General features: G+C 42.1%; 1 protein-coding gene across 1 annotated transcript; it reads left to right on the forward strand.

Annotated features, from left to right (window-relative positions):
* The first annotated feature begins 1,421 nt into the window (after window positions 1–1,421).
* LOC133540158 (up-regulator of cell proliferation-like) lies at window positions 1,422–23,306 on the forward strand. The gene is made up of 5 exons (XM_061882700.1): window positions 1,422–1,485; window positions 6,985–7,189; window positions 14,202–14,238; window positions 14,419–14,491; window positions 17,600–23,306. The coding sequence occupies exons 2-5, from the start codon at window positions 6,987–6,989 to the stop codon at window positions 22,231–22,233; spliced, it is 4,947 nt and encodes a 1,648-aa protein (XP_061738684.1). The 5' UTR covers window positions 1,422–1,485; window positions 6,985–6,986; the 3' UTR covers window positions 22,234–23,306.
* Window positions 23,307–24,010: the final 704 nt, after the last annotated feature.

Raw genomic sequence — 24,010 nt, forward strand, 5'->3', positions numbered from 1 at the left:
GACTTTTTAGAATGAGTTTGTCGACAAGAGCTGCATCATCTTGACACATATTGACCAGGACCCGCCCTGCTCTACTTCTGATTGGCCCTCGGTTTTTTTCACCTGACCAATCAGAAAGGAGGGGCCGTCCAAGCATGCCCGCCCACAAAAATGCCAAAAGGAAGACGGCGCCCGCGCTCATGGGCACCGCGCGCGCGCACAAAGACATAACACGCGCGCAAAAGGGTGCCGCGCTTTATGCGCTTGGATGTTTTGGCACTAATGTGACGCCATAACCAGGACCCTTCCGTCGTCATACCACTCCGACATTGTGTTGCAAAATAATGTCGCGGGTGTGGATAATTGTTCGCTTTTCAAAAAATAACATGTATTTAGACGCAAAAATGTCTGCGTTTGTGTGTGTATATATGTTAAGGTGTTTGAGCTTAACAGAGTTCTTTATGCGACACTTTCAACGAGTCTTGAACATCACCGAGGAGACTTTTATTATTCTCTTCTTCTGTTGAACACACAACTGCTTCTGTGTTAAACACTACACAGTACTAGAGCGCCCTCAAGGGGATAACATGCGCTACAACATCCTACCTCTATAACCCAGTCACTGAGTAAGAGCGTGGATATATACATTCTTAACACATTCTAAAAAAAATTATTAGAAATATGTTGAGTAAATGTGATCTCTTTGTTATTAATGCTGTTTCTGTGTATCAAGAGAGAGGCTTGCTGTTGTTGTTTTGCGCCTCCAACAGGTTATATACGGTAGTGCAGGCTCGCCTGTGTTATCATCACGTGATCTCTTCCGGTTCACTTCGCGCGAGAAAATACGAGAGACTCACAGAAAGAAGCGCGATGAAGTTACCGATGTTTTGTTTCCCGCTGCTGTGAGGCATTGTACTCAACCATCCTTAAAATAAACCATCATCTTTCTTTTATATTCAACTGGAGTATTCATTGAAGATGAGTGAAGAAAGAAGAAACCCAACAGAAATGATGATTTTTATATATGTCTCATTTCTGAATTCTATATTAGGAGAGCTAGCGCCGAATAATTCCGAAATGACACATATACAAAAATCCTCCTATAATATTTCAAGCATTTCACAAGCTATACCATTGGTCTGTATGTGATTATTTTCATTTATTTTGAATTGAGATACATTTTTCAAAGAGCATTTTTTTTCTTCAAAACTTTATTGCAACAACTTCTCATACCGAACAAACACCATCGTTCAGAACAGCAACACAATGTCATGCAATAATGTATTTAATATAAGTTGTATTTTCTTGGAGTCACTGCAATGTAATATTCAGACACGCCGTGACAAAAAGAACGCTTTTGTTGAATAATTTGAGCGGAATTCAGGTGGGAACCTTTTTTTCACGGCCGCTGTTGTGCCGGGATTGTAAATAAAGGGGAACTTCCGCCCACAAATCCAGACTGTCACCAGAACTTACTTGCCGCCGCCGTCCTATTTTTGTCTACAGGTCAGTCGTTACCGATATCATCTCTTAAAGACATTTAATACGTACAGAGTCGTTGGTGAAAATGTAATTATGTTGTACCTTTTCTCCGTTAACTGACAGAACTTTGAACAGTGTTTCAGGCTGCCGTTTCGCGGCATTTTTAGGTTCGTTAGCCCTCAACTCTGTCTTCAAGGCACGCCAATTGAGTCAGCCATGCGATTTCATGGCTTTTACGGGTTTTGTTAGCCCTCAAGTCTGTCTTCAAGGCACGCTAATTGAGTCAGCCATGCTATTTCATGTTCTTTTCGGGGTTTGTTAGCCCTCAAGTCGGTCTTCAAGGCACGCCAATTGAGTCAGCCATGCGATTTCATGGCTTTTACGGGTTTTGTTAGCCCTCAACTCTGTCTTCAAGGCACGCCAATTGAGTCAGCCATGCGATTTCATGTTCTTTTCGGGTTTTGTTAGCCCTCAAGTCTGTCTTCAAGGCACGCTAATTGAGTCAGCCATGCTATTTCATGGCGTTTACGGGTTTTGTTAGCCCTCAACTCTGTCTTCAAGGCACGCCAATTGAGTCAGCCATGCTATTTCATGTTCTTTTCGGGGTTTGTTAGCCCTCAAGTCGGTCTTCAAGGCACGCCAATTGAGTCAGCCATGCGATTTCATGGCTTTTTCGGGTTTTGTTAGCCCTCAACTCTGTCTTCAAGGCACGCCAATTGAGTCAGCCAGGCCATTTCATGTTTTTTTCGGGTTTTGTTAGCCCTCAACTCTGTCTTCAAGGCATGCCAACTGAGTCAGCCATGCTATTTCATGTTCTTTTCGGGTTTTGTTAGCCCTCAACTCTGTCTTCAAGGCACGCCAATTGAGTCACCCATGCGATTTCATGGCATTTGCGGGTTTTATTAGCCCTCAAGTCTGTCTTCAAGGCACTCCAATTGAGTCAGCTAGGCTATTTCATGTTCTTTTCGGGTTTAATTAGCCCTCTAGTCTGTCTTCAAGGCACGCCAATTGAGTCAGCTAGGCCATTTCATGTTCTTTTCGGGTTTTGTTCGCCCTCAAGTCTGTCTTCATGGCACGCCAATTGAGTCAGCCATGTGATTTCATGGCGTTTACGGGTTTTGTTTGCCCTCAAGTCTGTATTCAAGGCGCGCCAATTGAGTCAGCCATGCGATTTCATGGCATTTACGGGTTTAATTAGTCCTCCAGTATGTCTTCAAGGCATGCCAATTGAGTCAGCCAGGCCATTTCATGTTCTTTTTGGGTTTTGTTAGCCCTCAAGTCTGTCTTCATGGCACGCCAATTGAGTCAGCCATGCGATTTCATGGCGTTTACGGGTTTTGTTTGCCCTCAAGGCTGTCTTCAAGGCACGCCAATTGAGTCAGCCATGCAATTTCATGGCCTTTGCTTTTGTTAGCCCTCAAGTCCGTCTTCAAGGCACGCTAAATGAGTCAGCCATGCGATTTCATGTTCTTTTCGGGTTTTGTTAGCCCTCAAGCCTGTCTTCCAGGCACGCCAATTGAGTCAGCCATGCTATTTCATGGCATTTACGGGTTTTATTAGCCCTCAAGTCTGTCTTCAAGGCGCGCCAATTGAGTCAGCCAGGCCATTTCATGTTCTTTTTGGGTTTTGTTAGCCCTCAAGTCTGTCTTCAAGGCACGCCAATTGAGTCAGCTAGGCCATTTCATGTTCTTTTCAGGTTTTGTTAGCCCTGAACTCTGTCTTCAAGGCACGCTAAATGAGTCAGCCATGCGATTTCATGTTCTTTTCGGGTTTTGTTAGCCCTTAAGTCTGTCTTCAAGGCACGCCAATTGAGTCAGCCATGCTATTTCATGTTCTTTTCGGGTTTTGTTAGCCCTTTAGTCTGTCTTCAAGGCACGCCAATTGAGTCAGCTAGGCCGTTTCATGTTCTTTTCAGGTTTTGTTAGCCCTCAACTCTGTCTTCATGGCACGCCAATTGAGTCAGCCATGCGATTTCATGGCGTTTACGGGTTTTGTTTGCCCTCAATCCTATCTTCAAGGCACGCCAATTGAGTCAGCCATGCGATTTCATGGCATTTACGGGTTTAATTAGTCCTCAAGTATGTCTTCAAGGCATGCCAATTGAGTCAGCCAGGCCATTTCATGTTCTTTTCGGGTTTTGTTAGCCCTCAAGTCTGTCTTCATGGCACGCCAATTGAGTCAGCCATGCGATTTCATGGCGTTTACGGGTTTTGTTTGCCCTCAAGGCTGTCTTCAAGGCACGCCAATTGAGTCAGCCATGCAATTTCATGGCCTTTGCTTTTGTTAGCCCTCAAGTCTGTCTTCAAGGCACGCTAAATGAGTCAGCCATGCGATTTCATGTTCTTTTCGGGTTTTGTTAGCCCTCAAGCCTGTCTTCCAGGCACGCCAATTGAGTCAGCCATGCTATTTCATGGCATTTACGGGTTTTATTAGCCCTCAAGTCTGTCTTCAAGGCGCGCCAATTGAGTCAGCCAGGCCATTTCATGTTCTTTTTGGGTTTTGTTAGCCCTCAAGTCTGTCATAAAGGGGAACATTATCACAATCTCAGCCATGCGATTTCATGGCATTTACGGGTTTAATTAGTCCTCAAGTATGTCTTCAAGGCATGCCAATTGAGTCAGCCAGGCCATTTCATGTTCTTTTCGGGTTTTGTTAGCCCTCAAGCCTGTCTTCCAGGACCTCCAATTGAGTCAGCCATGCTATTTCATGGCATTTACGGGTTTTATTAGCCCTCAAGTCTGTCTTCAAGGCGCGCCAATTGAGTCAGCCAGGCCATTTCATGTTCTTTTTGGGTTTTGTTAGCCCTCAAGTCTGTCTTCAAGGCACGCCAATTGAGTCAGCTAGGCCATTTCATGTTCTTTTCAGGTTTTGTTAGCCCTCAACTCTGTCTTCAAGGCACGCTAAATGAGTCAGCCATGCGATTTCATGTTCTTTTCGGGTTTTGTTAGCCCTTAAGTCTGTCTTCAAGGCACGCCAATTGAGTCAGCCATGCTATTTCATGTTCTTTTTGGGTTTTGTTAGCCCTCAAGTCTGTCTTCAAGGCACGCCAATTGAGTCAGCTAGGCCATTTCATGTTCTTTTCGGGTTTTGTTAGCCCTCAACTCTGTCTTCAAGGCACGCTAAATGAGTCAGCCATGCGATTTCATGTTCTTTTCGGGCTTTGTTAGCCCTCAACTCTGTCTTCAAGGCACGCTAAATGAGTCAGCCATGCGATTTCATGTTCTTTTCGGGTTTTGTTAGCCCTCAAGTCTGTCTTCAAGGCACGCCAATTGAGTCAGCCAGGCCATTTCATGTTTCTTTCGGGTTTTGTTAGCCCTCAAGTCTGTCATAAGGGGGAACATTATCACAATCTCAAAAGGGGTAAAACCAATAAAAATCAGTTTCGACAAATGAGACAGCCATGCCATTTCATGGCCTTTACGGGGTCTGTTAGCCCTCAACTATGTCTTATAGGCACGCCAATTGAGTCAGCCACGCCATTTCACGGCCTTTTCGGGCTTTGTTAGCCCTCAACCTTGTCTTGTAGGCAAGACAGTTGAGTGTGTCATATATTAAAGTGATCTAGACCAGTGGTTCTCAACCTTTTTTCAGTGATGTACCCCCTGTGAACATTTTTTTTAATTCCAGTACCCCCTAATAAGAGCAAAATATTTTTGGTTGGGAAAAAAGATATATAGAAGTAAAATACAGCACATTAAATTGTATAACAGTGCAAAATATTGATAATTTGTAGTGGTCTTTTTTGAACTATTTGGAAAAAAAGATATAAACAATCTAAAAACCTGTTGAAAAATAAACAAGTGATTCAATTATAAATAAAGATTTTTACACATAGAAGTAATCCATCCATCCATCCATTTTATACCGCTTGTCCCTTCAGGGTCGCAGGGGGCGCTGGAGCCTATCTCAGCTACAATCGGGCGGAAGACGGGGTACACCCTGGACAAGTCGCCACCTCATCGCAGATAGAAGTAATCATCAACTTAAAGAGCCCTCTTTGGGGATTGTAATAGAGATCCATCTGGATTCATCAACTTACTTCTAAATATTAATTCACAAAAAAATAAATCTTTAACATCAATATTTATGGAACATGTCCACAAAAAAATCTAGCTGTCAACACTGAATATTGCATTCTTGCATTTCTTTTCACAGTTTATGAACTTACATTCATATTTTGTTGAAGTATTATTCAAGAAATATATTTATAAAGGATTTTTGAATTGTTGCTATTTTTAGAATATTAAAAAAAAAATCTCACGTACCCCTTGGCATACCTTCAAGTACCCCCTTTTGAGAACCACTGATCTAGAATGTTATGTCCTGCACACATACTCCATAAGTAATCACAATAAAAAGAAATAAATACATAATAATTGGTGAAGTAAGTTATATATCATATGAGGAGATAAGTAAGATTATTTTGAGAATGAATGAATGGATGAAATACATTCAGAATGTTTATCATGGTTCTTTGTACTTTGTAAACACTTTAAGTTTGAGGACTTTCTTGAAGTGGATCATATTAGTCCATTGTTTGATTGCTTTGCTTAATCCATTCCATCATTTAATTCCACATTCTGATAAACTGAAGGCCTTAAAGTCCTACTGAAAGCCACTACTAGCGACCACACAGTCTGATAGTTTATATATCAATGATGAAATATTAACATTGCAACACATGCCAATACGGCCGCTTTAGTTTACTAAATTTCAATTTTAAATCTCGCGCGGAAGCATCATGCTAAAACGTCGCGGTATGATGTCACGCATTGTAGAGGACATTTTGGTCCAGCACCGTTCCCAGCTATAAGTCGTCTCTTTTATTCGCATAATTACACAGTATTCTGGACATCTGTGTTGCTGAATCTTTTTTGCAATTTGTTCAATGAATAATGGAGACGTCAAAGAAGAAAGATGTAGGTGGGAAGCGGTGTATTGCGGCTGCCTTTAGCAACACAAACATAGCCGGTGTTTCCTTGTTTACATTGTGGGGCGGTATAGCTGGGTTGGTAGAGCAGCCGTGCCAGCAACTTGAGGGTTGCAGGTTCGATTCCCGCTTCCGCCATCCTAGCCACTGCCGTTGTGTCATTGGGCAAGACACTTTACCCACCTGCTCCCAGTGCCACCCACACTGGTTTAAATGTAACTTAGATATTGGGTGTCACTATGTAAAGCGCTTTGAGTCACTAGAGAAAAGCGCTATATAAATATAATTCACTTCACTTCCCTACATTCCCGAAAGATGAGGGTGAAGCTTTACTACGGAACAGAGCGGTCAAGCGAACATGGTTCCCTACCACATGTAAACTGGCAGGTTTCGGTGAGAAAATAGTGGTAATAAATGGTAAATGGGTTGTACTTGTATAGCGCTTTTCTACCCCTTTTCAAAGGCCTACTGAAACCCACTACGTACTACCCACCACGCAGTTTATATATCAATGATGAAATATTAACATTGCGACACATGCCGATACGGCCTTTTTAGTTGACTAAATTACAATAAGTCTGCTCTTACTTTAGACATGAGCGGAGAGCTTGCGTCGTTCCTCCTGCACCTGTCAAAGAGGCAGCCGCTGACTCTCTTGCCTCCTCCCACCGGCCGCCCCCGTCCGTCGGACGCGTCCAACGTGGAGGAAGCATCGGCTGCCTTCACCTCGTCGAGAAACGTGGCTTCCCTCAGAGACACTGGCGGTCACCACACTCCTCCGACCTTCAGGTTGTACAGGTACCACCATATAATCTCACTAAAACACTACTAACACAATAAGCAGATATGGGATTTTCCAGAATTATCCTTGTAAATTTGTGTAATATCTGAATCGTGTAGTTTTTTATTTTATTTTATTTTTTTTAGTCCTTCACTCTCACTTTCCTCATCCACGAATCTTTCATCCTCACTCAAATTGATGGGGAAATCGTCTGCTACTTCTGGTACAGGCAAGGCTTTTTTATTACCGACCAAAAGTTGCGAACTTTATCGTGGATGTTCTCTACTAAATCCTTTCAGCAAAAATATGACAATATGGCCAAATGATGAAGTATGACACATAGAATTGGACCTGCTATCCCCGTTTAAATAAGAACATCTCATTTCAGTAGGACTTTAAGTGTTGTACGTGCGTACAAATGTTTTAAATGACATTTTTCTCTAATATATTTCTCCCCCTTTTTTTTTTTTTTGAGAATTGTTGTATATTTTTGGGTAGCAGGTTATAGTTTGCTTTGTGTATAATTGTAGCTGTTTGCAAATGCACTTTGTCAGTATCTTTGATTCAATAAAAATATGTCGCAGGTTGGTGCTAAAACACAACATTGTTTTCCAAGTAGTATCTGCGATAAATAATTATTTGGAGTTAAATGAATCCAGCCCATGTAGCTTATTACTTTTATCTATAGGGATTTATATTCAAATGTATGTCCTCTGTGAGTAAATTGCTTCTTTAAAGTACAGCGCTATAGTGCATATATTTAAAATTGATTTAGATTTTTCTTAGCTGGTTCCCAGAACAACCCACTAGTCTTCCCGGGGTCCACAAACTCAATACGATTACAAGTAAGAGCATATAGTTATAACTAAAAAAATACAGAAACCAATAAAAGCATCAATGAACAAACAAGCAAACAATATACAGTCACAGAATAATAATTACATAACGCAGGGGTCGGGAACCTTTTTGGCTCAGAGAGCCAAGAATCCAAATATTTTAAAATGCCGTATAATATTTTTTTCAACCCTGAACACAACTAAACGCGTGCATTTTTAAGTAAGACCAACATTTCTAGATTATAATAGGTCTCTTATTTTTTTTGCAACTTAATGCCAAAAAAACGGAAATGCTGATTATCGGTCCTGCTAGACACCGACCTCTATTTAATAATACAACTTTAACATTTGACAACCAAATAATAAAACAAGGTGACTCTGTAAAAAATCTGGGTATTATCTTCGACCCAACTCTCTCCTTTGAGTCACACATTAAAAGCGTTACTAAAACGGCCTTCTGTCATCTCCGTAATATTGCTAAAATTCGCTCCATTTTGTCCACTAAAGACGCCGAGATCATTATCCATGCGTTTGTTACGTCTCGTCTCGACTACTGTAACGTATTATTTTGGGGTCTCCCCATGTCTAGCATTAAAAGATTACAGTTGGTACAAAATGCGGCTGCTAGACTTTTGACAAGAACAAGAAAGTTTGATCATATTACGCCTGTACTGTATATACCTTTTATATACATATATACATACATATATACTGTATATACCTTTATATACATATATACATACATATATACCTATACTGTATATACCTTTATATACATATATACATACATATATACTGTATATACCTTTATATACATATATACTGTATATACCTTTATATACATATATACATACATATATACCTATACTGTATATACATATATACATACATATATACCTATACTGGCTCACCTGCACTGGCTTCCTGTGCACTTAAGATGTGACTTTAAGGTTTTACTACTTACGTATAAAATACTACACGGTCTAGCTCCATCCTATCTTGCCGATTGTATTGTACCATATGTCCCGGCAAGAAATCTGCGTTCAAAAGACTCCGGCTTATTAGTGATTCCTAGAGCTCAAAAAAAGTCTGCGGGCTATAGAGCGTTTTCCGTTCGGGCTCCAGTACTCTGGAATGCCCTCCCGGTAACAGTTTGGGATGCTACCTCCAGTAGAAGCATTTAAGTCTCATCTTAAAACTCATCTGTATACTCTAGCCTTTAAATAGACCTCCTTTTTAGACCAGTTGATCTGCCGCTTCTTTTCTTTTTTCTCCTATGTCCCCCCCTCCCTTGTGGAGGGGGTCCGGTCCGATGACCATGGATGAAGTACTGACTGTCCAGAGTCGAGACCCAGGATGGACCGCTCGTCGGGACCCAGGATGAACCGCTCGCCTGTATCGGTTGGGGACATCTCTACGCTGCTGATCCGCTTGAGATGGTTTCCTGTGGACGGGACTCTCACTGCTGTCTTGGAGCCACTATGGATTGAACTTTCACAGTATCATGTTAGACCCGCTCGACATCCATTGCTTTCGGTCCCCTAGAGGGGGGGGGTTGCCCACATCTGAGGTCCTCTCCAAGGTTTCTCATAGTCAGCATTGTCACTGGCGTCCCACTGAATGTGAATTCTCCCTGCCCACTGGGTGTGAGTTTTCCTTGCCCTTTTGTGGGTTCTTCCGAGGATGTTGTAGTCGTAATGATTTGTGCAGTCCTTTGAGACATTTGTGATTTGGGGCTATATAAATAAACATTGATTGATTGATTGATTATTCTTTGTAATAACATTGTTATTCTAAAGCTAACTGTGGAGGGGGCGTGGCCTGCAGCGAAGCGGGGTGTTACCGGGACCAGCATCGAAATCAGCGACAGGTGCATAGACGGCCCACCTGGGCCATTTTATCTAATTTATAAGCAGCAGCCAGGAGGAGACACAGGGTTGGGGCTGGAGCCAGAGTGCGAGCGAGAACAAAAGAGGAAAAAGACAATTGCTGGAAAGCAACTGAGAGACTTAATGAAAAATAAAAAAATATTGTAACACTGAAACAAGCTTTCATGTCGGTGCTTGGTGGTCTGAAGAACCCCCAGGAGGGCGAGACCTAAACTAACCGATAATAAATAAATCGCTTCTTACCCTTAATGCAACTTCTTGAAGGATGGATGGATTCAAATGCATGAGCATGTTTTATATTTTGAACATTATTTTTAACAGTCTCAGCTCAGATTTATCCGAGAGCCAGATGCAGTTATCAAAAGAGCCACATCTGGCTCGCGAGCCATAGGTTCCCTACCCCTGACATAACGGTAGGGGTGTAACGGTACACCAAATTTCAGTTCTGTACGTACCTCGGTTTAGAGGTCACGGTTCGGTTCATTTTCGGTACAGTAAGAAAACAACAAAATATACATTTTTTGGTTATTTATTTACTAAATTTGTAAACAATGGCATAACCTACATATACACACAGGGTCCATTGCCAAGGTTAATGTGGTCAACATACAGTATATAAAATAAAAACTTAAGATAAGGCTCAGATTGGTTTCTTAACAAAACCTTTCTACTTATAAGGTGTGTTTTTTGATTGATGGAGACTTTTATTAGTAGATTGCACAGTACAGTACGTATTTCGTACAATTGACCACTGAATGCAAACACCCCAATAAGTTTTTCAACTTGTTTAAGTCGAAGTCCACGTTCATCGGGCCATCGAAGCGTTTCTGGGTGTTGTTGATAAATAGCTTTGGCTTGGCATAGTAGAGTTATAACTTGCACTTACAGATGTAGTGACCAACTGTAGTTACTGACGGAGGTTTTCTGAAGAGTTCCTGAGCCCATGTGGTGATGTCCTTTACACACTGCAGTACCGCCTGAAGGATCGAAGGTCACGGGAATTCAATGTTGGTTTTCGGCTTATAATAGGTCTCTTATTTTTTTTGCAACTTAATGCCAAAAAAACGGAAATGCTGATTATCGGTCCTGCTAGACACCGACCTCTATTTAATAATACAACTTTAACATTTGACAACCAAATAATAAAACAAGGTGACTCTGTAAAAAATCTGGGTATTATCTTCGACCCAACTCTCTCCTTTGAGTCACACATTAAAAGCGTTACTAAAACGGCCTTCTTTCATCTCCGTAATATTGCTAAAATTCGCTCCATTTTGTCCACTAAAGACGATTTCTCCAGATTTTCTGAACCTTTGACGATTTTACGGACTTTAGATGGTGAAATTCCCTAAATTCCTTGCAATAGCTGGTCGAGAAATGTTGTTCTTAAACAATTTGCTCGGGCATTTGTTCACAAAGTGGTGACCCTCGCCCCATCCTTGTTTGTGAATGACTGAGCATTTCATAGAAGCTGCTTTCATACCCAATCATGGCACCCACCTGTTCCAATTAGCCTGTTCACCTGTGGGATGTTCCAAATAGAATAGAAGAAGAATAAAAAAAAAATTGACTTTATTGTCATTATGTTTGCATATAACGAGATTAAGGACTCCAACTTAAGGTGCAGTAGTGGGAACAAACATGGGGTAAAATAAATTACTTGAGGTAATAAAGAAAAAAACTAACAATTGAAATAGACTACTATCCAATAAAGTTAATAAGCAATCCTGTACAATATACAAAACACTATAGAAATACAAAATACTGTACAATATACAGAACAAGACAAGAGTACCGAAGTGATAAATAATAATCAGTGTTGGACGTATTGCACTAGAAGGGTAGTATTGCACAGTAGGGTATTAGGGAGGGATATTGTATAGGGGTGAGTTATTATTATAACTGAGTTATTTTTATTATTATTATTACGAGTTGAGTTTTTACCAAAAAGTTCTATTTTGGTTTCATCTGACCACGTGACATTCTCCCAATCCTCTGCTGTATCATCCATGTATCCATTTTGGTATCAACTCAACTGGTGGTGTTTGGAGGAAGAAGAATACTGAGTTGCATCCCAAGAACACCATACCTACTGTGAAGCATGGGGGTGGAAACATCATGCTTTGGGGCTGTTTTTCTGCTAAGGGGACAGGACGATGGATCCGTGTTAAGGAAAGAATGAATGGGGCCATGTATCGTGAGATTTGGAGCCAAAACCTCCTTCCATCAGTGAAGGCTTTGAATGCTTGACCCTAATTTACAAATAAATTCTTTAAAATTCCCACAATGCGAATTCCTGGATTTTTTTTCCAGATTCTGTCTCTCACAGTTGAAGTGTACCTATGATGAAAATGACAGACCTCTGTCATCCTTTGAAGTGGGAGAACTTGCACAATCGCTGGCTGACTAAATACTTTTTTGGCATATATATATATATATATATATATATATTTTATATATTTTTTTGAAGTCTTTAGTTTAGAAATAGAAAACCCTCTATAGCCCGCAGACTTTTTTTGGGCTTTGGGAATCACTAATAAGCCGGAGTTCTTTGAATGCAGATTTCTTACCAGGACATATGGTACAATACAATCGGCAAGATAGGATGGCGTTAGACCGTGTAGTATTTTATACGTAAGTAGTAAAACCTTGAAGTCACATTAAGTGCACAGGAAGCCAGTGCTGGTGAGCCAGTATAGGCGTAATATGATCAAACTTTCTTGATCTTGTCCAAAAGTCTAGCAGCCTTCAACTGGGTTTTATTAACACAGATACGACTGTAAATATGATGGATGTTGCCCTCCAAAATAGTCCCTCTCATTTTGATGAAATAACATTAGGGGTATTGCTACGGCGTGTAAATGGGATAAAACAAACATGTTTACTTGACCCACTTCCTGGGAAACTTATCAAGGAGCTTTTGGTATTATTAGGTCCATCAGTGCTAAATATTCTAAATGTTTCACTTTCCTCTGGCACTGTTCCACCAGCATTCAAAAAAGCAATTATTCATCCTCTGCTCAAAATACCTAACCTCGATCCTGACCTCATTGTAAACTACCGGCCGGTGTCCCACCTTCCCTTTATTTTGAAAATCCTCGAAAAAATGGTTGCACAGCAGCTAAATGAACACATGTCGGAGTTCACCACCAACAGTTTATATAATGATGTGCATTTGCCGTCCTCGTCCGGACAGAAGGGTGACACGGCAGTGCGGCTGGATCAAAAGAGACGTCGGAGACGCTTTACTGAACGAAAAGTTGCTTTGTTACAAGCGAGTGTCATTCAAGTCAAGGAAATGAGGCACTTTTTTATATTCCTCCTTTCTGTCTCTGGGTGTGTGCTAATTGAAAACAACTGCTTTAAGTCATAACTTAAATGTTGACCTTGACTATACCTGTAGTCTCTTCTCAAAGATAGGGCTATCACTTTTGCATTTCGAAGTCCCATTTAGGGCCTCTTTCCTACGAGAAGTGATCCAATCCACCTGTGAATGTCAAACTAAGGGGCCTTATGTTGTTATGTGCTCAAACTGAAATACATCTATTTACTTAAACTTGGTGGTTGTAATTCTCCAAGGTGAATATAAACCTTCACCATAAGCAAAACCTAATATGAGTTAACTAATTAATAACTTCAATCATCAATTAATCAATCAATGTTTACTTATATAGCCCTAAATCACTAGTGTCTCAAAGGGCTGCACAAACCACCACGACATCCTCGGTAGGCCCACATAAGGGCAAGGAAAACACACACCCAGTGGGACATCGGTGACAATGATGACTATGAGAACCTTGGAGAGGAGGAAAGCAATGGATGTCGAGCGGGTCTAACATGATACTGTGAGAGTTCAATCCACAATGGATCCAACACAGTCGCGAGAGTCCAGTCCAAAGCGGATCCAACACAGCAGCGAGAGTCCTGTTCACAGCGGAGCCAGCAGGAAACCATCACAAGCGGAGGCGGATCAGCAGCGCAGAGATGTCCCCAGCCGATACACAGGCAAGCAGTACATGGCCACCGGATCGGACCGGACCCCCTCCACAAGGGAGAGCGGGACATAGAAGAAAAAGAAAAGAAACGGCAGATCAACTGGTCTAAAAAGGGAGTCTATTTAAAGGCTAGAGTATACAAATGAGTTTTAAGGTGAGACTTAAATGCTTCTACTGAGGTGGCATCTCGAACTGTTATCGGGAGGGCATTCCAGAGTACTGGAGCCCGAAATGAAAACAGCAAACCAGTTTATCAGGACCATGAAATGCTTTCTCTTTCTATTTTCTTGCCTTTAAATACCACGGAAGGGAGTTGGAGCGAGAATACCTCTGGCTGACATGCAAGGTAGGTGAATATTTAAGGATGTGTCTGAGAGTTAATCAAATACAAATGTTGACATTAAACTTAAAGGAATGGTGATAATTTTACCTGATTTTTGGAATTATCCACCAACATTTGATGTGTTTATATAGGTGGTTTAAAGGAATGTTAAAAACCCAACTCAATTATCGTTGTGGTCTTAAGGTATTTAAGGACAAGGGAGGTCTGAGGGACCATCAGACCATGGCAACAATGAGCACTGAAGGACAATACCCAGGTACAGTCCTACTTTTAATAAATATTTGTATGTATGCATGCTGATGTTTGGAAAAGTATTTAGTTGTATTGATCTTGTACAAAGTAGTCTGTCTCCACTGTGCTTTTACAAAGAGAGAAGAGGACATTTGGCAGTTGACTAAAAAATGTGTTAGTAATTTTAGCAATTTGCAGAAAGCGCATTTACAAAATTGTGGCAGTGCAGTATAAGACAGCTGGGTTTTTGATCATGTGTTGCTTCAAAAAACATCGCGCGGACTGAGTCCGGTAATTCCAGTTTGGATAATTATACACAGTATCGGTCCCTCCAGGACAATGCTGCATTGTTCTGAAACTTTTTCATTTCAATAAAATTGAAACAACTTATGATTTAAGGAATTGGTTTTAATGTTTTAAGTGTTCCTTTTAACCTTCACCTCAAAAAGCGCGGGGTTGAAAATAGAGATGTCCGATAATGGCTTTTTTGCCGATATCCGATATTGAAAAAGAACAAAAATATGTTTTGATCGGACAGTTGACGCGTTTGAGCAATGCTCAGAGACAAATTTTATTGTCGAAAATGTTTCTGATTGACCAAAGTAAACGGGAAAGTTGCGGGGCTGTGAACAATTCCGGGGATCTGTTTGAATTTGCGTTGAATCAGAAGTGTCAAATTCATTTTAGCGCTAAATCATTCCATGATAATTTAAAATTAAAATTTTGACAACTTTTGATTGTTTGTGGGATCACACTCCTCAGCCTTCCCGGTAAGGTTTATTCAGGTGTACTGGAGAGGAGGCTACGCCGGATAGTCCAACCTCGGATTCAGGAAGAACAGTGTGGTTTTCGTCCTGGTCGTGGAACTGTGGACCAGCTCTATACTCTGGGCAGGGTTCTTGAGGGTGCATGGGAGTTTGCCCAACCAGTCTACATGTGCTTTGTGGACTTGGAGAAGGCATTGGACCGTGTCCCTCGGGAAGTCCTGTGGGGAGTGCTCAGAGAGTATGGGGTATCGGACTGTCTTATTGTGGCGGTCCGCTCCCTGTATGATCAGTGTCAGACCTTGGTCCGCATTGCCGGCAGTAAGTTGGACCCGTTTCCAGTGAGGGTTGGACTCCGCCAAGGCTGTCCTTTGTCACCGACTCTGTTCATAACTTTTATGGACAGAATTTCTAGGCGCTGTCAGGGCGTTGAGGGGATCCTGTTTGGTGGCCGCAGGATTAGGTCTCTGCTTTTTGCAGATGATGTGGTCCTGATGGCTTCATCTGGCCAGGATCTCCAGCTCTCACTGGATCGGTTCACAGCCGAGTGTGAAGCGACTGGGATAAGAATCAGCACCTCCAAGTCCGAGTCCATGGTTCTCGCTCGGAAAAGGGTGGAGTGCCATCTGCGGGTTGGGGAGGAGACCCTTCCCCATGTGGAGGAGTTCAAGTACCTAGGAGTCTTGTTCACGAGTGAGAGAAGAGTGGATCGTGACATTGACAAGTGGATCGGTGCGGCGTCTTCAGTAATGCGGACGTTGTATCGATCCGTTGTGGTGTAGAAGGAGCTGAGCCGAAAGGCAAAGCTCTCAATTTACCGGTCGATCTACGTTCCCATCCTCACCTATGGTCATGAGCTTTGGGTTATGACCGAAACGACAAGATCACGGGTACAAGCGGCCGAAATGAGTTTCCTCCGTCGTGTGGCGGGTCTCTCCCTTAGAGATAGGGTGAGAAGCTCTGCCATCCGGGAGGAACTCAAAGTAAAGCCGCTGCTCCTCCACATGGAGAGGAGCCAGATGAGGTGGTTCGGGCATCTGGTCAGGATGCCACCCGAATGCCTCCCTAGGGAGGTGTTTAGGGCACGTCCAACCGGTAGGAGGCCACGGGGAAGACCCAGGACACGTTGGGAAGACTATGTCTCCCGGCTGGCCTGGGAACGCTTCGGGATCCCCCGGGAAAAGAGCTGGACGAAGTGGCTGGGGAGAGAGAAGTCTGGGCTCCCGACCTCGGATAAGCGGAAGAAGATGGATGGATGGATGGATGGATAGATACAGTTGTAACAAATCAACCAAAGAGTGGAACTGTAAGAACCCAATGCCGGGTAAAGTGGAGGGTGTTACCCCCAACAATGTATCGGCCCTGGAGGGAACGGTCTTTGAGCCGACAAGCAGGAAAGGTGTACTCTGATGTTTCTTGGTGCCTGGTGAGGCTGGATCTTTGAAAATCGGTGCACCCGATCGTGAAGGTGTTCTTTTTCAATCAATCAATCAATGTTTATTTATATAGCCCCAAATCACAAATGTCTCAAAGGACTGCACAAATCATTACGACTACAACATCCTCGGAAGAATCCACAAAAGGGCAAGGAAAACTCACACCCAGTGGGCAGGGAGAATTCACATTCAGTGGGACGCCAGCGACAATGCTGACTATGAGAAACCTTGGAGAGGACCTCAGATGTGGGCAACCCCCCCCCTCTAGGGGACCGAAAGCAATGGATGTCGAGCGGGTCTAACATGATACTGTGAAAGTTCAATCCATAGTGGCTCCAAGACAGCAGTGAGAGTCCCGTCCACAGGAAACCATCTCAAGCGGATCAGCAGCGTAGAGATGTCCCCAACCGATACAGGCGAGCGGTCCATCCTGGGTCCCGACGAGCGGTCCATCCTGGGTCTCGACTCTGGACAGTCAGTACTTCATCCCTGGTCATCGGACCGGACCCCCTCCACAAGGGAGGGGGGGACATAGGAGAAAGAAAAGAAGCGGCAGATCAACTGGTCTAAAAAGGAGGTCTATTTAAAGGCTAGAGTATACAGATGAGTTTTAAGATGAGACTTAAATGCTTCTACTGAGGTAGCATCTCGAACTGTTCCCGGGAGGGCATTCCAGAGTACTGGAGCCCGAACGGAAATTAGTGTGCCGGCGCCCTCCTAGCAGAGCTGCCGGCGGCGCTTGCTGCAGATGGCAAGACGGATTATGCAAGCGCCGTGACAATATTGACAATCTGGGGGAAACCCTGTTTGTTGAGGAGCTACCAAAATATGTTTTCATACGAATTTTCATCACAAATACTTCTTAAACACCTCAGAACGATATACGACATGAGCGTTTTAAACTAAAACAATTCTAATCTTTCTCTTTGACAGTTCTGTTGGATGTCCTCTCCGACCTTGGACTTAAGCAGTATTACCCCAACAAACTCAAACTTCAGTCCCTTCTGGAAGTCAACCAGAACAGCATGAATGAAAAAAGTGTTATCTCAGCGGAAGAAGTGCCATTTTATTACCTGAGAAAACTGTTTAAAGTCAATGCTGGTTGCAGGAACTACACACAGTTGTTTAGCAGACATGAGGAAAGTGATGATGAATTGGACTCAATGGACCTTTACACAGCAGACGGCCTCTCAGTAACCACAGTTCATCCTCTGGACCTGATAGTGTGTCTATTTCTTTGTGCCGACAGCTTTTTGCAGCAGGAAATGGCCCTCAAATTGTCATTATGCCAGTTTTCTGTCCCTCTGTTGTTGCCCCACACCAACAGTCAGTGTACCCTGATGTCATGGGCTCTGAGAGAAATTGTCAAAGAGTGGTGTCCGCATGATTTGTGTGAATCCAAAGGATTTGTTGAGGACAACATCGTCCAGGCAGAAATTGCATTATTTTCTTTTGTGAGGCTACAAAACTGCAGCCTATCCAAATCGCAGATTTTAAATCAAATTCTTAGCCGTGACCAGCAGAATCACAATATCTTTATACACAGAGACATGGAAGGGGGCGCACTCCCTCGAAAAATGTCAAATGGTTTGGTAGAAGTTAGCTGGTTCCTTCCTTGCGGAAAAGAAAATATGGACACATTCCGAGAGCCAATTGCACTTGCTAATTTGCGAGGAGACATTTGTGAGTCACTTATGCAGTTCAACTTCCTTTGTGAAGTGTCCAATGCAGTCTTTGTATTCCTTGACATGGTTGAAGAAAAAGAGGAGACAATTCTGAATGCTCTTCACGATGCAAAATCCAAACTCCATTTTGTTGTTAACAACAAAGGGAGTCACACTGAGGATCTGATGTCCGTCAAAAAAATACTGCGAAAGTTGGATATAGGAAAAAACAGTATCGAAATCAAAAATCCCAGAGTAAATTCAGCAGAGTTTTCAAAGAGACTTTGCGAAACCATCAAAACCTCACTCCGTGATGTAAAAACCAGAACGAGTATTGCAAATATGCACAAAACGGCAGATAAATTAGGTCTGGCTGTGGATGAAAACAAAACTGTTGAACAGAAAAACACAGCTGAGGCGATCATGAGTCGTATCGGTTTGCGAACCATACAAGACTTTAAAAAACAACAACTTCCTCTGCAAGGGGAACATTGGAAAAGACTATCAGAACTGGAGAAAGAGGAATGCAGGATCAGTAATTTTGGCATCGAGGGGGTTGAGCATCAAAAAGCTCAAATACAAGAAGAGAAAAAGAACATTTGGGAGTTGCAAAAGAGGCAAAAAATGTCCCAAGGAATGCAGGATTTTATTGCAACCTTATCAACAAGCAACAAAGAAGAAAGAAATGTTTTCTTGAAGTGGATGAAATTCCAGTTTAATACCCATTCTAGAGACAAACTGACCAGCCTGCGGAACAAATTGAAAGAGCAATGGCAAAAGAAGAATGCCAAACTCATTAAAAAGTTTAGTCAGGATTTGGTGGACAGCTCTTTAGGGGTGGAGCATTACATGAGAGAAATGGGACTTAACTATGAAGTATCTGTGCATGTGGGTGATTCCACAGGTAAAATGTGCCATTTACCTGCCATAGCTGCTGAAATGCTGTTGGATGGTCATCCATTAGAACTTTTAGATGGAGATGCTTCTAACATCCCAGAGAAGTGGGTGACAGCTGTATTGATGGAGCTTCACAAGAAGGTCGGGGGAAGGAGCAGGTTGTTGGTACTAACTGTGTTAGGTGTTCAAAGTACTGGAAAATCAACACTTCTCAACACCATGTTTGGTGTTCAGTTAGCGGTCAGCAGTGGCAGATGTACAAGAGGGGCTTATATGCTATTTCTCAAAGTTGGAGACCATGCACAACAAGAGTTGGGTTGTGACTTCATTCTCCTCATTGATACAGAGGGTCTGAAATCCTCTGATCTTGCGCATGTGGAAGATAGTTATGAGCATGACAACCAGCTAGCCACCTTTGTCATTGGCTTAAGTGATGTTGCAATCATAAACATTGCAATGGAGAATGCAAATGAAATGACAGATGTCCTGCAAATTGCTGTCCATGCCTTTCTGAGAATGAAACAAATCGGGAAAAGGACAATTTGTCATTTTGTGCACCAAAATGTCGCCGAAGTCTCTGCTCACAACAAAACCCTGACAGAAAGACAACATCTTTTGGACAAACTCAATGAAATGACAAAGATTGCAGCTGAAATGGAGAGACAACCTGGGATTCACAGGTTCACAGATGTGCTCGACTATGACATAGAAAACAACAACTGGAACATCCCAGGACTTTGGCATGGAACCCCTCCAATGGCACCAGTGAACATCGGTTACAGTGAAGCTGTATCAGACTTCAAGAAGAATCTTCTGGAGATCACAGGAGGAAATAATCAATTTGAAGCGTCAACAATCCCAGAGCTTCTAGAATGGATGAGCTCTCTGTGGAAATCAGTGAAATATGAAAACTTCATCTTTAGCTTCAGAAACACACTTGTGGCTCATGCCTATGACAACCTGTGCAAAGAGTTCCTCCAGTGGGAATGGGAGATGCAAAAAGAAATATTCTCCAGGCAGACAGCAGCAGAGTTGGAAATTGTAAATGCCAACAATGAAGTTGGACTGGAAACATGGAACTCATTGATCACCGCCAAAAAAACTGAACTAGCTCAAGAAATAGAACTACAACAAAAAAAAATGGAAGAGAAACTCCTTGATTACTACAGAAAGAGAGACAGAAATGTAAAGCTGACAGAGAGGTACAAAACGGACTTTTTCAATAGTATTACAAGTGTGTCAAATGAGATTAGACATTCAGTCAATGCTAAATTGGACAGAGTCCTGGATCTCAAAATAGCTAAAAAAAAAGCACTGGACATACAACAAGAGTACCGTGGCAGGATTGAAGAGAGAGTCATGAAGCTTCTGGGCGACTGCAAAGACACCAGACTGTCTGATGACCAACTGCGAGAGGAGTTTGACAAAATGTGGGCTTCTGCCACTATCAATGTACCTGCACTGAAAGAAGAAGATATACCTGCATCCATTCTCACCCAGCTGAAGAAAAATTTCTCAAATCGAAATGTAAATGAGGAACTGCAGCATGTTCAAGACCTACAAGGCTGTGGGACTGGCACATTTAAGACAAGACACGACCATGTTGACCCTCTTTATGCAACAGATAGGGACACGTGGGCAGATTTCCAAAGGTATGCAGATGACATCATTAACACAGAAAGACAGTTTGTTATTGATCAAACCCAGTCCATGGGTTATTATCGTGAATCTTTCTCAAGAGATCTGCTGCGAAGGATTGACGAATCACTTAACAAATGTTACAGTCGTCACGGATCAAACACAACATTTGAGATTGACATCAAACTTCACATTTGTGGAATTGCTGCAAGAGAATTCCTCAAAATACACCAAAGGTTCTTGTTGAAGAATGACCCCCGAACACAGCTGGAAAAGCACAAGAATCAATATTTGATGGATTTTATGGATTTGTACAAACAGACAGACCATTGCCAACGCAAAGCCAACGATTTTGTCCAGTTTTGTGTCAAGCCTGCCATTGAAGATTACATGAACCGAACATTGGGAATCGACATTGTAGATCACATTCTGAGCAGCTGCGACTCGATGCAGTTCAGTTCACGCTCTTGTTTCCAGTACAACATTCAGAAGGAGTTATTGCTGAAAGATGACTTCGCCGCTTTTCTCAAGTACATATCGCAGTATGAAATGTACGTCAAAGAGTGGATATTTGCGCACGTCTTAGAAAAATTGCAAGACAATACTTTGTGCAAATTAAAGCTGCGGAATCTCAAACTAAATGTTAACAAAATATCAAAAGCATTGAAACGTGCCTTAAAGAAGCAATCTGATGGCACTGAGAGTATTCCAAATCTCATCCACGAAATGCGCCTATTTCTGATAAAAGACATCACGATATCCGAGCAGGCTGAAAAATGCGTTTTGTTTCAGATCAAATCCACAATGAATTCATTCACACAAAAATGTATTGCATCCTTAAATTGGTTAAAGGAAACACTGCATGTGGAACTCTCCGACACTGAAGACATACCTGAAACCTTGAATAAACTTGCAGTAAAACCACAGGATGAGCTCTTCAAGAGGATTCTCGGATGCGGCCAGCAGTGTCCATTCTGTAAAATCTCTTGTGAGGCTGGCGGCAAAAACCACGAAAAACATTACGCATCTGTCCATCGGCCACAGGGGCTTGGAAAATGGAGAAAGTCTGTGACTGAAGAATTGAGTATATGTCTATGTCCAAACTATGTTCATGGTACTCGTTCATTCAGACATCAAAGGGAGGGATCAGTGCAATACAGAGACTACAGTACAGTGTTTTCCGACTGGTACATTCCTCCAGACGCCACAATGGAAGCGTCTGATTACTGGAAGTTCGTATTGGTACGTTATAATGATCGTTTTGCTAAAGAGTTTCACGCCAAGCCAGCTCGGGTTCCGGAAGCCTGGAAGAGTATCACAAAGGAGCAAGCCCTGAAGGGTTTGAAGGATACTTTTAACATTTGTTAATCTTTTGCATTGGCAACAGTAGTAAACCTGGTGCATGGTGTAACATTTGTATAGAGTTGTAATATCCATAACACATGGCTAGGATTTACGACAGACGCTACCTTTTCAGAGATTGTCATTTATTGAAGAAGAAATGTTGTGCTATTCAAATAAACCATGACAACAGAAGTAATTTATTGCCACATTTTAAAAAGGTTGATTGTGTTATGATAGTATCAATAATAATCAATCAATGTTTATTTATATAGCCCCAAATCACAAATGTCTCAAAGGACTGCACAAATCATTACGACTACGACATCCTCGGAAGAACCCACAAAAGGGCAAGGAAAACTCACACCCAGTGGGCAGGGAGAATTCACATCCAGTGGGACGCCAGTGACAATGCTGACTATGAGAAACCATGGAGAGGACCTCAGATGTGGGCAAACCCCCCCCCCCCTCTAGGGGACCGAAAGCAATGGATGTCGAGCGGGTCTAACATGATACTGTGAAAGTTCAATCCATAGTGGCTCCAACACAGCTGCGAGAGTTCAGTTCAAAGCGGATCCAAGACAGCAGCGAGAGTCCCGTCCACAGGAAACCATCCCAAGCGGATCAGCAGCGTAGAGATGTCCCCAACCGATACACAGGCGAGCGGTCCATCCTGGGTCTCGACTGTGGACAGCCAGTACTTCATCCATGGTCATCGGACCGGACCCCCTCCACAATGGAGGGGGTGACATAGGAGAAAAAAGAAAAGAAGCGGCAGATCAACTGGTCTAAAAAGGAGGTCTATTTAAAGGCTAGAGTATACAGATGAGTTTTAAGGTGAGACTTAAATGCTTCTACTGAGGTAGCATCTCCAACTGTTACCGGGAGGGCATTCCAGAGTACTGGAGCCCGAACGGAAAACGCTCTATAGCCCGCAGACTTTTTTGGGGCTCTAGGAATCACTAATAAGCCGGAGTCTTTTGAACGCATAATAATGGACATGTATTTCAAAAGAAACATTGTATATATACTGTACTGCACATCATTTGACGTCTTTTCCTTGTAAACGATGTGTGTACAAAATAATATTCTAAAATGGATTATGCGTTTGTTGTCTTCATTTCATAAATTTTAATTTTTAGTTCATTCAATAAAATCTATCAAAGAGAAAAAAAAAACATTAATTAGGAATGAAAAAGAGAAGAAAGAAGTTTAAAAAAGAAACATGCATCTTCCCCCTAAACTTAAAAGTGGGAAGATGCGACACAACAAATAAACTAAAAATAAAGACATCATTTTAGTCAGTCATATATTTTCATCATGACCAATGTATTTATTTTTTTAATACATAAAGAGTTTGACATTGTTTTATTTTATTGTCAAACCTGTTCCAAAAAAACAAATATGTTTTACAGGCACTACCCCACACCTAAATACAGCATGTGAGCTATGGAACGATCAATGAATGATGAATAAAATAATAAATAAATTAGGGGTGGGCAAATTAATGCGTTAATTACGCGTTAACTCACCAATCTATTAACGCCGACAATTATTTTATCGCACATTTGCGTATGTTGTTTACATGCTTTTATTTTGTTAACGCCTTTTCTTAACAAGATGGCGTCGCCCGGCGTGGAGGGGCTCTTGGTAAAGATGGAACATTTGACAAAAATAGCGGACAATTCTGCAAATGTCATGGCTGGCTTACAGCGTGGTCACTCCGGGATCACTTACGACCGCCAGACAATTCTGGATGTGGATAGATCGGGCCGTTTTGGACTGAATGAGGCGTGCTTGCTAG

Source organism: Nerophis ophidion, linkage group LG21, assembly GCF_033978795.1.
Source record: "Nerophis ophidion isolate RoL-2023_Sa linkage group LG21, RoL_Noph_v1.0, whole genome shotgun sequence".
Taxonomy (NCBI): domain Eukaryota; kingdom Metazoa; phylum Chordata; class Actinopteri; order Syngnathiformes; family Syngnathidae; genus Nerophis; species Nerophis ophidion.